This window comes from Cyrtonyx montezumae, unplaced genomic scaffold (assembly GCF_038088225.1).
Source record: "Cyrtonyx montezumae isolate F1298 unplaced genomic scaffold, pur_monq_1.0 scaffold_13, whole genome shotgun sequence".
Taxonomy (NCBI): domain Eukaryota; kingdom Metazoa; phylum Chordata; class Aves; order Galliformes; family Odontophoridae; genus Cyrtonyx; species Cyrtonyx montezumae.
This window is the reverse complement of record NW_027071859.1, coordinates 29,167,942-29,182,368: the sequence shown is the minus strand read 5'-3', so window position 1 is coordinate 29,182,368 and position 14,427 is coordinate 29,167,942. Positions and strand designations below refer to the sequence as shown.

Here is a 14,427-nt window from a genome sequence, read left to right as displayed (position 1 = left end):
TCCTGACCGCCGCCGCCTCTCCTTTTTCCGCGGACCCCGTGGTTTTAGCCGCGGTAGCAGCGGAGGAGCCTCTTTGGCAGGGGTGGGAGCAAGGCACCCGCTGTGCCCCCGCGCTGCTCGGCTCCCTGCAGCAGCCGGGAGCGGGGAAGCCCCGCGGAGCCCCTCGGCGCGGCTGGCGCCCGGCTCCGGAGGCGCGGCCGGTGCTGAAGGTTCCCGCTGTCGGGCAGGGAGAGGGGTTCGCCCCCGGGGCCTCAAACGTGCGCGGGTGGAGTTGGGCTAACGTGTGCGCGATACGTATGTAGGATGCTTTGGCTGGATGGTTGCGTGAAGATGACTATCTTGGGTTATTCGGTGGCTGCGAGCCGCGCCGCCCCGAGGTTCCCCGCGGGGACACCCCACGCGCCCGGGGACTCAGATTTTCCACCGCTCGCCCCGTCCTCCCCCCCGGGCGCGGCGGCGGGGCAGGCGGGAGGGGGCGGCGGGACGGCCCCTGCCCCCGGGCGCGCTGCCGCCCGCCTCATGCCGCAGGAATGCGCGGAGGTATGCGCCAGTTTCCAGAAGCGGATCCCCTTCCCTGCTGGAGCAGAGCGGCGCATATATCATCCGGTGGCAGCAGTCCACCTTCCCTGCAGTTTCGTAACCGCTTACGAGGGTAAATTGAGAGTTGGGAACAGCCCTCTATTAAGTAGCAGATTGAGGAGAGACTCTTCCCACTTGGAGAAGGCGAGTCTTCCCCGACGGACCCCTCGCGTCGGGAGCTACAGTCATCGAGGCGTCTCCCCCGCGCCCGGCTGCTGCCTCCGCTCCTCCTTCGCCGCCGCTGCTACGCGCCGCTCCCTCCACCAGGTGCCCCCGGAGCTTCATCCTTTCTCCTCCTCCCTCCCTCCGGCTCCGACGGCCGCCGCTGCGGGCGCCGCCGCCGCCCCGGAGCCCCGCAGCCCCCCGAAGGTCGGTGCTGCCGGCAGCGGAGCTCTGCTCTCCTCCCGAGCCCCGCACGGCGCACCGAGCGCGGCGGCAGCCGGGGCTGGGAGCGTGTGCCGGGGGCTGCCTGGCGCCGGGAGCCCCGTCCCCTCGGGGGATGCCCGGGCATTGGCTGCCGGGGATCCCTCTCCGTCTCTCCCGTGCTGCTTGCAGCTCCCCGGCATTCTTTCTCCTCCCAGTTTTTTTTATGTCTTTGATAGCCACTGGGTTCTCTTGTTTGTTTCTTTGTTTCTTAGAGGGAGTATATACGTATATATTCAGCTTGAGAATGGTAAATTTCGTTCGCTGCACCGCTTGCAAATGCTATGGCTAACCGTTGTGGGTTTGAATTAGCGTGAGATCAGACTGCTACTGATGAGAGCCCGGTGTTCCTTAAGAGTGGTCTCAATGTAAAAGCGGTGGTCATGCTGCGAAGGCGGCTTTTGGCCGTGCCGAGCCCGCACAGACAGCTCTCTGCAGCCTGCAGGCTTGCTTTCACACGTCCCGGTTTGAGAGGAGGAAACGGAGTGTTTCAAGGCGGGCAACGGGTGTTTGGCTGAGAAGTTTTATTGCAGGAAAGAAAAACGTAGATCGGGAGCAGTTGACTTGCAGCAGTAGTGAGCTCCGAGATGCTTTTGATGATTGATTTCTATTGCTCTTCTCAAAGATCAAAAGATGGCACTCCAAGCCCACGCAAAGTTCCCAGGACTAAAGTCCTTTTAAACGCTGGGCTTAGGCGATCCTTAACTCACTGCAGAGTGTGTTAGCTACACGCGAGGACAGCCGCTTCCCACGCAGAGCAGTGGCAGGATCACAGTTTTCAGAGCAGTTTATTGCCAGCCTTGGTGCTTGTGTTAGTGTCAGGGATTTGACGCGGTCGGTTTTGCTCTTCTGTTTACCCACTGGAGGTGTCGCTGGACTGAAATGATTGCTTGGTTTTGCTTTGAGCTCTCTCTAAAGCTACGTGCAGTTGGCTAAGGCAGTGCACCCAGCTGCCCTGCAGACGGCCAGCAGAAGCCTGTCAGGCTTGGTGTCAATAACCGGGAAAGGCATGCCTGGATCTTGGTAGTGTTTCCTGGATCTGCCCTTTGAATGTGCCTTGCTGGCTAGTTCCTTAGATGGCAGAGGAATATTTTCCCCTTTGGCTGTTTCTGTGGGCTAATGAGTTATGTATTTTTCTTTTGTTTTGCTCTTGGCACCCTTCTGATAAAATCTGCTGCCTAATTGCTTGTGGAGTTCTCTTTCCTCCAGCATAATTATGACGGATGATATGTGATGCATTTATGGCTTTGTTCAACCAAATTACCCCTCCCCACTTCCTGAGCTAAAAAAACAAACACTTACATGCATATGCAAGGAGGGGCATGCGTACTACCATATATTTATATATGTGTCTATTTATTACTTGAAAGAAAAATCATTTCTAAGTTTTGCTGGAGGAAGTGGGAGCAGTTTGACATGACTTTGAGCACAGAATTAAAAAGATAGAGCTGCTTGAATCCAGGAGCTGCTAACCTGGCCCAATCCCACCTATTTTGCTAGACAACCTCCAGGGGTTGAAGGACTCCTTGGCCTGCCTGCTCTTTGTGGCGCATTTCAGATCTGTTTTCTCTCAGAATGTGTAAATGAATTATCAGATGTTGAAACATCGTGGCTAGACAGACGTGTCAGGTTTCAGTTGTGTTACATACACTTCTGTAGAATCTATTTCAGACCTTCTAGAAATGAAGAATAGCACATTCGTAGTCAGAACACCTCAAAAAAAGTTTTATTATGGTTTCCAAACTGCCTTGAGACCACTAAAACCCAGCTAACTAAGTGCTTCAGCAGCTATGAAAAAGGAGCCGAGTAAAATCCCCAGCTGAAAGAGACATTTGGTTGATTGAAGGCAGCAGTGACCTCTGAATTAGCTATCATCGTGCTCGCGATGAAGTCATGGAGCTCCCTCCTGGCTCCTGCCGAGCGGAGGCGCAGATCTTCACTGTGCTGCCCCCATTGCATTAACCCTGTGTTAAAACTGTGCACTACCGTGATCGGAAAGGGTTTGGTGACAAAAGGCACATTATTGCGAGACTAGACTTGAGTTAGTCACGCAGATCTGTCACAGCTTTGGGCCGCTTTCAAGTCTGGAGGTTTTAACCTGGTCCCGTGGGTGGGGTGCTGGGGATAAGGGAACAAAGCGAAATCCCCGTTCATCTTTCTTATGTCTCATGAATACACCCACGCAAACCCTCTAATCCGTGCATATGATTTCCTTTCTTTTTGCCCCTGCTGCTGTAGATTCATTCATGTTGTTGTGAGCTGAAGGGGCTGACATGAGGACAGCGCTGTGCTCGGCGGTGGCTGCGCTGTGTGCTGCCGCGCTCCTCTCCTCCATCGAGGCTGAAGGTAACCGTCCTCCCCTGCCCCTTTGCGCGGGTGCCCCATGAGACAACCCACTAGGCCCAAGCTGCCACCTCCCCTCTCTCTTTTTGAATGTCACTCCTTCACCTTCTCTCTTTCTCTCCTTCAGAGGAACGCCTCTCCTTTCTTGCCCAGCTCCTTCTGTGCTCTGTTTCTCCTGGCTGGTCAGTCAAAATGTAGCTCCCTCTCTCTGTCTCTTTGGTGTGCTGTCCACACCACTCTGCAGCAGAGACGTGGGCCAGCGGCCGCCCTGGGGTGCACAGTGTCCCGAGGAGCCCCGGGCACTGCTGGGACTCACACCACTGCCCTGGAGCCGCTGGGCTGTGCAGTCGTGGTTAATCACATTGAGCGAGGAAAAGAGAAATCCACCACCCGACCACCTGCAGCTCTGAAATAAAATGATCCAACAGAGTCTGTCTCTCTGCGCCTGTTGTGTTTTGTTTGGGCTGGCCCCCTCGCCTCTACCCTGCTGGTCTTCTGGCCCCCCATGCTCAGTGGGGCAACCCCCGGCTGAGCCCTTGGGGTGGCCCCACCCTTCCCCAAGTACTTCGGCCATTGGTGGGCCTGGTGTGGGGGACAGGCCTGGTGTGGGGGACAGCCCTGGGGAGATGTCACTGTGTCATGCATCTCATATGCCTCTGAAGGGTGGGCAGGCCTGAGCCAGACTCCACTGCGGCCTCTGTGCTCCGAGGCTCTGGCACACTTGTTGCGCCATGGTCCCCAGAGCAGCCTTCTCTTTTTCTCCTTCTCCTCCTTCTCCTCCTTCTCCTTCTTGTGGGCCACTGGTTCTTCTGGAGGTCCTGGTCAGTCCATGGCAGCTCCCAGCCTACAGCTGTGGGGAGACACAAGTGCTCCCATGGTGTCCCAACTGCCGTGAGGGATTAGCACGAGTCTGAGGTAGCCTCCTCCATGTGAGCTGGACAGTAGTAACAGCGTTTTTGTTATCAGTGTCTGCCAAGAGAAATACAAAGATGCAAGGTCCAACTGGATGCTGAAGTGACTTGGTCTGACCTCTGGGACTCAGATCCATCAATAGGGTGTGCCCTGTGTTTGAACTGGGAAAAACAGAAGCCAGTGTCTGGTAATTCCTCCTCATTTTACCATCTGGAGCCAAAAAACTTTTCTGATTGTGACCTATCACAACTGCATGTGTCTGTACCTGGTTGCCCTGGCTGATGGCTACAGAAAGTATGGCATGTGAGAGAGACCTATGAGATGTCTTCCCCCACACTACACTGCTGTCATGGGCAACAGAGGCATAAAAGAGACCAGTTTTCTGGAAAGTAGGGCATTTCTGCTGTCACTACTACATCTGGTCACTCTAGGAGGGGATCAGCCCACTGCTTCGCTCTCATGCTACGTTGTTGTTGGCTGAACAACCAAAAAGGTCATTTGAAGTCTTTTCAGAACTGCATTTCAAATGCAGGACTACTGTGCCAGAGAAAGCAGAGGAAATGTACGGTTTTGATGGAAGAAGGGAGTGGATGTAATTGTGTGTGCTTCCAACTTCTAGGCATGTGCTGGTTCAGGGCTTGAGTGATGTTGCTATTGTCCTGTACCGTTGGTTACATTTTAGGAGTGAGCTATTTCAAAATGAGTGAAGGCATTTTATTTAACTGTGGTATGGACAGAAACAGCCACAGTTTGAGGACTGTTAGTGAAAGCTAAAATTGTGTGTTGGAGAAGTGTGTGTGCTGTTTTGAAAGGATGAAGCTAGATACAGTACCAGTCAAGCTGACCTGGTATGTTTAGATCTTATAGTAAAGTGTGTGCCATTGTTAAGCAAAGGAATGGACAAAGTCTGATCTTGAATACTGTGAAGTGTTCCTGGTAGGATTTACACTGCTCTGCATTTAGAAGTTTGTATTTTTATATAAAGTACATAGCTTTGGAGCAACTTCTCATAGCTCCAAAGATTTGAAGGGAGAGCAGAAAAGCGTCTTTGAGTAGAAAATAGTGAGAAATAGTGATGCTGAAAATAGAAATACAAAATCAGGAATACCTTAGGACTTGCTCTGGTGAGAGCTGCTGTTGTAAAGCCTTTCTTTTTTACTGTGTTTTTGATTGGGCCATATGAGCCATTCTTCTGCGCTGTTTTAACATTGTGCTTCAATTTTGCATCATTTTGTACATTACACTTTGGATCTTAGTTACTTTAGTTCTGGTCTCATTCCAACTTAACTGATGTCTGCTGAACTGACTTTCTCCTGCAGGTATTTGTCTCTTTAGTGTGTTTCTTCAACTTCCACACCACATTGTGTGCCAAAACCCTCTTCCTGCCAGTCCTGTCTCAGGCTGCTAGTGCTAAGTGCAGTTGCATGACTGTACTTTAAAGCACTTTTTAACTCCTATGTTGTTGTTGGCTTTTCTTTCTTTTTCTTTTTTTTTTTTTTTTATTTCTTCTTTTATTCCCTTGGCTTCTCCCACAGTGGTTACAAGAAATGCAGTTTGAGTTTTCTTTCCCTCAGGTATGCGTGGGCACTTGGTAGAATGAAAAAGTGAGAGAGGGATAAGGGAGAAGAGCACTTGATGTGGTCAGCACTGTTGATCTGCGATGGGAAAGTGGTGTGAAAACAAAGGGAAGGAAGAACAAAGTTCTGCTTTTCTTCTGCCTTCCTCCAGCTTCCATTTTTCAGTCCCTCCCGGCAATAGATCTAGTATTATTTTTCTGAAACTGCTGCTCAGATTCCTAAATACTGTGAGTCTTTCACGAGAGCAGTGCTCTGCTGCTGCTGGCAAAGCAGAGAGGTGCAGTAATGGTGTTGGGGCTTTTCTATTGAGAATACAGCAAAGCAGGAGTTTCTTTTTGGATATATACTGTGGCAATAGAATGGGTAATACCAACATATGGTATGAATGCATTCATGGCATTTCACTGTAGAAGTTATTTGTTTGCCTTGGACGAGGAAGAGAATCTGTTTTCGACCTCTGTGTTTTTACTTATACAATGAAATTTTACTTGTTCTAATTTGCATTCTTTCTGGTCTCTCTCTGGCCTTCAACATAGTTTGTGCGATGCTTTATTTTATACTTTATCTGTTTCTTGCCATTTTAGTCCAGTACTGCCCAACTGCAATGTATTTGATATATGTTCTGTATGAAAAATTCTTTCTGACACGGTGTATTTTCCATCTGTGATCACATAACAGCTGGGGGAAAATCTGTGTCCTTCTATTAAAAGAAAATGTTTTAATTATTATAGTCATAATTGAGACAAGTTGATTCCTTGCAAATAACCTGTTTGTTATAGACTGAAGGTAGTGCTGTTATGGTGTCCTGGCTTGTGTAGTGTGTAGCATTTGCTAATATAGAGGGATTTTCAAAGGTACAAAAGAGGAATGAGGAAATAATTGGCTCTGCATAACCATTGAGCATGTGATGGTTCTGATTTTTCAATGCTTTGGGAATTGGTTCAGACCTAGAAAAGTCTATTTTCTAGAGAATAAGGAAGGAGGATATCACTGAGCCCAGGATGACCCAGGATAGCTGAAACTTCTAAGGTTAACCACCTAATCAGCTTTGGAATTGGCTTGTGGGACCATTTTTTCATTACCTTTTGATGTATAATTTCTATCCTTTGAGAAATAAGCTGTTGATTTTCAAATTCCCAGAGAGCCATCTAGACTGAAACGTGGAGGTGTGCTTTGTATATGTATGATGCTGACTACAAATTCTTGTTCTTTCTACTTCTAATTGGAATTAGAAGCAAAGAGCGCATGCGAGTTCATGTGTGCAAACACATACATATGCACAAACATGCCAAAATGTGGTGAATAGTTATGCATGTAGTGTGTGTATATGTATGCAGTTGTTATGTGGTACATTTAAATGTGTATACTTATGTGTACAAAAAAGTATACGCATTTAAATGATTTTCTTTCAGAATACCCTTACATGAACTATGTATCTTGTATTTTTAATAAATTTCAGATATAACATATAATTAAAAAAAATGTAGACCTAAAGATGACTAAGATTATCTACTGTTGGCAGTGAATATCTTACAAGCCTGAAAAGCCATTCTCTGCTACATTGATAGACTGTAACTCATTCCTTCTCCTATTCATATTGGCAAGATGAACTTCAAAGGACCTTGACTGGGGTTGTGATCTAGTAGGCTGTGTCAAATTCATGCCAAATATGAAGAAAACATTACATGAGGAGTTTGGGCCTCTGCCAGCCTCAGCAGGGCTTATCTCAGTGAGACCATGAGTGGCTTTGTTCTTCAGCTACCATGGCCTGTATGCTGTTTTAACAAGAGCTAATATGTTTTGTTTTTTTTTTTCCCCTGCTAATTAGCATTAGTCTTTTTCAGTGTTGGAATTACAGTTTTTGTGTCACATAAGGGTTGTAGAGTGCAGCTACTCCCAAGTTATGTTGCTTTTAAGATTGGGCATAGATTTTAATTGCTTGATCTGCTGATTATATTTTTCTTCTATCTTGTTAAGATACTTGTTGGGATGCTCTAGCAGTCATGTGAAACCATGACAGGTGTCTATAATAAGCTGTAGACTTTTGATCTATTAATAAACAGATTTGCATTATCTGTTGAGTAATACAAGCTCGTGTAAGACAGATAACAGGAGAAAATGCTCGTACAATGCTTGAAAGTACAATATCATCACATGGTACAATCACAATCTTGTACAGTGATAAGTCAGAGAGTAGTTTGTCCTGGATTTTGGTACAGCAGAGCTGGACGGACTGGCACTGTCACTACACTGTATGCATGTGTGCAGCTTCATGGGGCAAATAGTCCTATGTCAAGACTGCTTGCTCAGGTAAAGATTAAGCCTTTGTAAAATGGAATTTTCAGGGCTGTTTCTGCAATGAGACAAACTCCCACTGGACCGAGGGCCATTTTGTCCTGGTCTGATTTCATATTGCAGCTGACTTGTTTGTCCTGCAGTGAGTTCTGGTCTGGAAGAAGAATTTTGTGGAGGGCTGGTGGAGTTGCCCTGTTTGATGATGACCGTATGATTTTTACCATCTAACTATTTTGATGTACTTCAGATCAACTTCCAGCTCTCAGTCATATGACTGTGGTTTGGTCTTGTTCCTGCAGACAGTTTCACATGGATGAAATTCAATCCATGTGAAGGATGGTGGATGTTGTAGAGGTTCTGTGTGAGTATTGAAAGGATGCAAGCTGTCCAGAAGACATTTTGACAACAAACTTGCTATTCTTCACTCAGACAAATTTCCTTTTTGGATTTCCATGGAAGAAGCATACAGTGATTTAATTTTTTGAGCCATGCTGAGGATGAACAGCTTTGACGTACAACAACAGAGATTGGGCTTAGATGTTGGGAACAACTTTATGAGGACAGAGGAATTAAGGCATTGAAGTAATTTCTGTGGGAAGCAGGCAGTTTTGACAATGATGGAGGTCTCAAAATGTGATCTGAGCAACCATGCCAGGAATGATGTGGGATGGCTGATCTTGCCTTGGCCATGGGAAAGATTAGGGGACTTTCTGATGTCCTCTGCAATACTGCTGTTCTAAAAAGCTGTGAATAGCTGAATGAATGGATATGTTAATTATATATTGATGTACTGTTCTTTTCAACTGCCAAGATCCACATCTGAATTTTCATAAAATGGATCAGAATCCTTTAAAATGTTCAAGACTTTTCCTCACAGTCAGATTTTTCAGTTTATCTGGAATCCGGTCATTTGGATATCAACAAGTTGGGCTGCTGCTGTCCTTCAGCAGTTAAAGCCTAAAGTCTCTGCTGCAACATGCCAATTTACTTGCAAGGTTGGTGGTGCTATTTTTTCCATGTACTGAATTTTTTTTTAAAAGCATGCTCAGGTCAGTTGTCTCTGCCTTTGCATTAAATTTGTCCTGAGCCATTGCTACTGAAACAATATTTTATAATGATATTCTTATTTATTACCCAAATGTATTGTACTATTAACATGTGTTGCATGATTTTGATACTAAGTAACTAGCCTGCAATCTCTAGCATTGTGATACTCATAAAATGAATGATGAATAAAATGTGCATGCACATTTTAATGGTCTAATCTCACTGCCTGTGTATGGACAATAGGAAAAATAACAATTACTTCAATACTAGTTATCTATTTTGTCAGTATTACAAAGCCATATTATCCTATGGTTGGAAATAACAGTAAATAAAAGGAAAAAAGATGGCCTACAAAATGGTTTTCATTTTTTTTACCTCAGTGTTACTTATTGCAATTGGATGGTGTCTTTTTTAAGTGTTCTAGCATTTATTTCTTGATCAGCTCCTTAAATTATGCTCCAAAGCAAGACAAAAGTCTTATTTGAGTTATGATGGAGATCTTCTGTGAAACAGCGAAGATCTGTCTATTAAGAAGGCCTGCAAAATGGTCTGCAGTAGTAAAGGAAAGTATGGCTGAATCTCATCTTACTTTGTAGACCTATTTAAACAATAATATAATACACCTACCATGCACTGACAGTGAGTCAGTAAAATATTGCATGAGTAAGCATGACATTTTTACAAAGAGAATATCATTATAAAATATTTATGAAACGTCTTTGTGTAATGAACCTTGTACATGGAGGCTTTTGTCCATCGTGGGAAGCTAAAAAAATAATAATCAACATTTCATTTACATATGCATGATGCTGCAAAATAGCGTACGTGAACTGTTTCTTTCTGTACTGTTCAATTACTTCTGTCATCAGCTCCTATAAGATTTATTTGCAGTCATTTGTTCAGATCACTGGTGCCCTCTTTGCTGTTCTCTATAGATTCCATAAAATGAATGTCCATAAATATACTTCGATGTTGTCTTTTCATAATTAACCATTGTGTTGTATGGAACCATACTGGCATTTTATGCTAAAATGCCACCAGTAGTATGGGTACACCTGCTGCAAAGGGAACATGAAAACATTAGTTTACACCTTTGAATTTTTACAGTAATATGGTGTAAACACGTCGAATCTTATTTTTGTGAGCTCTCACATTGGCTCAAATATGTCAGCAAATTCCAACTGTTACTAACTCAATTTATCCACCCCTTAGTTCTTCCATTCTTTGCAGCCATAAGCAAAGTATGTCACTTTAGAGGCTTCTAGGAACCAAGGGGTGGAGCTCTCCCTATTCTGAAATAAAATGATACATCAGTATATCATTATTACTGATATACATTTTACATGCATATTCTTATCTAGACCTTAACAGAAAATGTCTTACTGAACACTAAATGCCCAATCTATATTCCCTGTACTCTTAAAAATATTTTTTTCTCTGCCAAGTTTCTAGATTCAGTGAAATCAATAAGAAATATGACTGTGCAGAGACTATAGCCAAAAGTGGATCAATTCTTTGATGTCTAATTAAGAAGAGTGCTGTGTTCTCTCATTGTTCTAAATGACCTCTTGGTATTGTAAGCAGGTTGTTATTTGGCATGCTTGTACGGATTGCACCCAGCATGTACAAAAATTCCTTTTAATTGTTATGTGAAATGTTTGCATATGTGGTGATTATCTGTGAACTCATTGTACATGTATCCAAATGTGTTTTCTATTGTGCTTGATTTTGCTGGCCATTCTTGAATGTCTTGGCAACTCAAGAAACATACGTTCTGTGCTGTCCTCTGTAACGCGTATACTCTTTGATGTTGTGTCATATTTTGTCAGCTTTTATTTTACTCTTTTCCAACAACATATCTTTATATTTGTTGGAAACAAATTTATGCAAAGACAATTTTAGTAAGCTTTGCTCAACCTTATTTTATTTTTTTCATTTTCCAAAGCTTGTTCAAACTTTTAAACATCCACCTGGTGTAAATCTTTTGCAGTTAATCCACCGTCAGACTTGAATTTTACAATTATAGATGAACATAATGTTCAAATGTCATGGAAAAGGCCACCAGATGCAATAGTGGGTTACAGGATAACTGTGGTTCCTACAAACGGTGAGTTAAAAAAAAATTGTTATTTGGTTTTTGGAAAACCTGGGTACTTTTTTACTTATATCCAATCTGGGTATGAGAACAGCTAATGACATCTTTCTGAAGACTGGGTAGCAACAAACATACACGAAATACAATACACGAAAGAGCAGTGACTGTTCCAAATTAGGGTATTTCTTTCCTTAGCGTTTTAAATTTTGGTTTCTTTTTCTTTGCAAGGAATAAGAAGGTAAAGTCCTCACTGTGTTCCTCTTCTATGCCTTTACCTTAAAGAACTGTAGCATACTTCTTTCAGATATGTGTTCCAAAGGAAATATTACGTGTCGGAAAATGATGCAGTGATGTCATGTAACTTCCATAACATGACTGAAATAATGGTTGTGTAAGACTCTCATTATTCTGATTCACTTTGAGAAATAATCAGTGGTAAATCTGGATTGGAACTGGAACGTTATTTGTTAAATTATAGTACATTTTGTATGTGTATTTTTGTCTTAGTTTCAGCTGAGATGGAATTGTTTTCTTCTGTGTATCTGGTATGATGCTATATTTTGGTTCTAGGAGAAAACCAATTCTGATAACACACTGATGTTTATAGTTGCTGCTAAGCAGTGTTGTACAGAGCCAGGGCCATTTGCAGTGAAGGGCTAAAGGAGCTGTGACGGAACAGAATTAGGACAGTTGACTTAAACTGGCCAAAGGGATATTCCATACCATATGACATCCTGCGGACAGATTTTTGAAGGGGGTGGTGAGAGTGCATCTCGCTCTCTTTTACTGCTCAGGGGGCTAGCTGGCTACTGTTTGGGTGGTGGTGAGCAATAGCTTGTGAATCACTTGTTATATATATTTGTCAAAATTATCCTTTTCTTTTATCTTAGTAAATAATTTTTTCTACTTTGTAGAAGTTCTACTTTGTATTTTCCCAATTCTCTCCCCCTTCCCATTTGGAAGTGGGGAGAGTGAGTGAACAGCTGTGTGGTATTGAAGCACCTGCTGGTTTAAACCACAACAATTTTATATTTCATATTTCCTGGAATTTATTAATCATTTCCGTAATTTTTTTTCAGTACTGAAAACAGCTTAGTTTGAAGTTTCCTGTTTCAAAATATTTCAGGAAAACAGGGTTGTATCATTGTACAATTGTCATCGGATATTTAAATAGATTATTCTCTGTTGCGTTTTATATTAATCAACTTGTCATTGATATTACTGGATTTAAACACAGTATTAACCGTTTTATATATTCATTGCAGATGGACCAACTAAAGAATTTACTCTTTCACCTAGCACAACCCAAACTGTCTTATCAGATCTTATACCTGATATAGAATATGTTGTGTCAATAGCTTCATATGATGAGGTAGAGGAGAGTCTACCTGTTTTCGGCCAACTAACAAGTAAGTATATGTAATACAGCTTATGGTAGAGAATAGTTCAGTTGAAGGGACTTTTGAGAATAATTGAGTGCAACTGCCTGACCACTTCAGGGCTAACCTGAAGTTAAAGTATGTTATTGTGGGCATTGTCTGAATGCTTCTTGACATTTGACAGGAATGGGACATCAGCTACCTTGCTGGGTAACTTACTTATTTCAGTCCCTGACCACAGTAAATAAATTTTTCTTAATGTGTAGTCTGAACATTCCCTGGTGCAGCTTTGAGCTGTTCCTGTGTGTCTTGCCTCCTGAGCAGAGCCCACCACGTCCCTCTGCTTCCCTTTGGAGCTGCAGAGAGTAATGAAGTTGCCTCTCAGCCTTCTCTTTTTCACATTAGACAGTCTAAAGTGTCCTCAGCTTCTCATAGGACATTCCTTCTAACCCATAGAGCAGCTTTGTGGTCCTCCTTTGGACACTTTCACGTACCTTAACATCCTTTTTATATAGTGGAGTCCAGAACCCCACCTATTCAAGTTGAGGCTGCACAAGTACTAAACAAAGCAGCAAAATCCCCTCCTTAGACAGGCTGAATGTGCTGTGTTTAATGCATTACAAAATGTGGTTTGCCCCCTTGGCTGCCAGGGCACATTGCTGTCTCATGTTGAGCTTGTTGTCAACCAGTTAAAAAAACCAAATAACAGAACTGACTGGTCATTCACAGAACTTGGCTTTGTTCCAGTTCCTCATCAAAATATTGGCCCATGCCGAAAGTCAGATAAGATGTTGCTGCACAGCAAGCCTTTCATTTATTTATTTATTGCATTAAGTGTAATTCTTCACAGAATCAAAGATGGAAGGAGACTGCTTGGATATAATGTTTCTGACAGGTCATACAGAGTTCTTTGCAGGAGACCTCTGGTTATGTCGAACTGGGCCTATTCCTATTAACTGCATCTGCATTCAGAGGGAAAGCTGTCACTGACTTTAGTTAAGAAATGAATCTGACTGGATTTCTGTGAAGAAAAAAGACCCATGAACTTATTTTCATCAAACAATAAAATGTTAAAATATATATATATAATATAGACTTGAAACTTTTCTCACTTACAGTTAACCATTGTGAGTTAGACACAGCAGCCTATCTGCAATGGTGTGTTTTTTCACGTCTCAGGCTACCCAAACGACCACAGGAAAATTAATTACGATGAATTCCCCAGTGTGTTAGTGAGGAGTAATAATGGTATTTCATCTCTTCATGTTGCAGTGAATTCTGTGATTCTGTGTTTGATTTGGGGGTATTACTTGGAAATGTGCAAGTACAGAAGACTCCTAAGTATTACATTTTCTGCATTTTGTGTTGCCCTGAATTTTATGTTGTCAGTTCTTCAATTATATGTGATATAACTTGCATTTCTGTATTCAATTTCTGAGTCTTGTCAGATTCTTTCCCCTAATTCCTTTTATTTGATTCCAACAAATTAACCTAATTTCCTTTATTAATCCTACCTATGTTGTATTTTGGGCAGTTCAGACAGGTGGTCCAGGAGTGCCAGAGCAAAAGAAGGTTGAAGCTCAAATACAAAGTAAGATATTTTGTCTATCAGTGTATTTTGTACTTTGTCTATCAGATGTTTTGGAGATAACTGAGATCTAGTTTCAGGGCCCTCCAAAGTTAAGCTGCATTCCTTAGTTACTTAGCAATAAAGTTAACTTTTAAAGTTGTCTAGAATTAAGAAAACTTGGGAAGAAACTGAGTGAGATAGAAGAAA

At 43.2% G+C, this 14,427-nt stretch overlaps 1 protein-coding gene across 4 annotated transcripts in view; it reads left to right on the top strand.

Moving 5' to 3' along the window:
* The first annotated feature begins 587 nt into the window (after positions 1 to 587).
* The window catches only part of COL12A1 (collagen type XII alpha 1 chain), a 99,227-nt gene continuing 85,387 nt past the window's right edge, over positions 588 to 14,427 (top strand). For all 4 annotated transcript variants that reach the window (XR_010621884.1, XM_065730908.1, XM_065730909.1 and 1 more), the window contains exons 1-5: positions 588 to 846; positions 3,241 to 3,348; positions 11,167 to 11,283; positions 12,537 to 12,680; positions 14,185 to 14,241. Coding sequence is in view for 3 of the 4 variants with exons in the window: in XM_065730908.1 (XP_065586980.1) it covers positions 3,276 to 3,348; positions 11,167 to 11,283; positions 12,537 to 12,680; positions 14,185 to 14,241 (391 nt within the window). In the remaining variant the exon portion in view is untranslated. The remainder of the gene's footprint in view (positions 847 to 3,240; positions 3,349 to 11,166; positions 11,284 to 12,536; positions 12,681 to 14,184; positions 14,242 to 14,427) is intronic.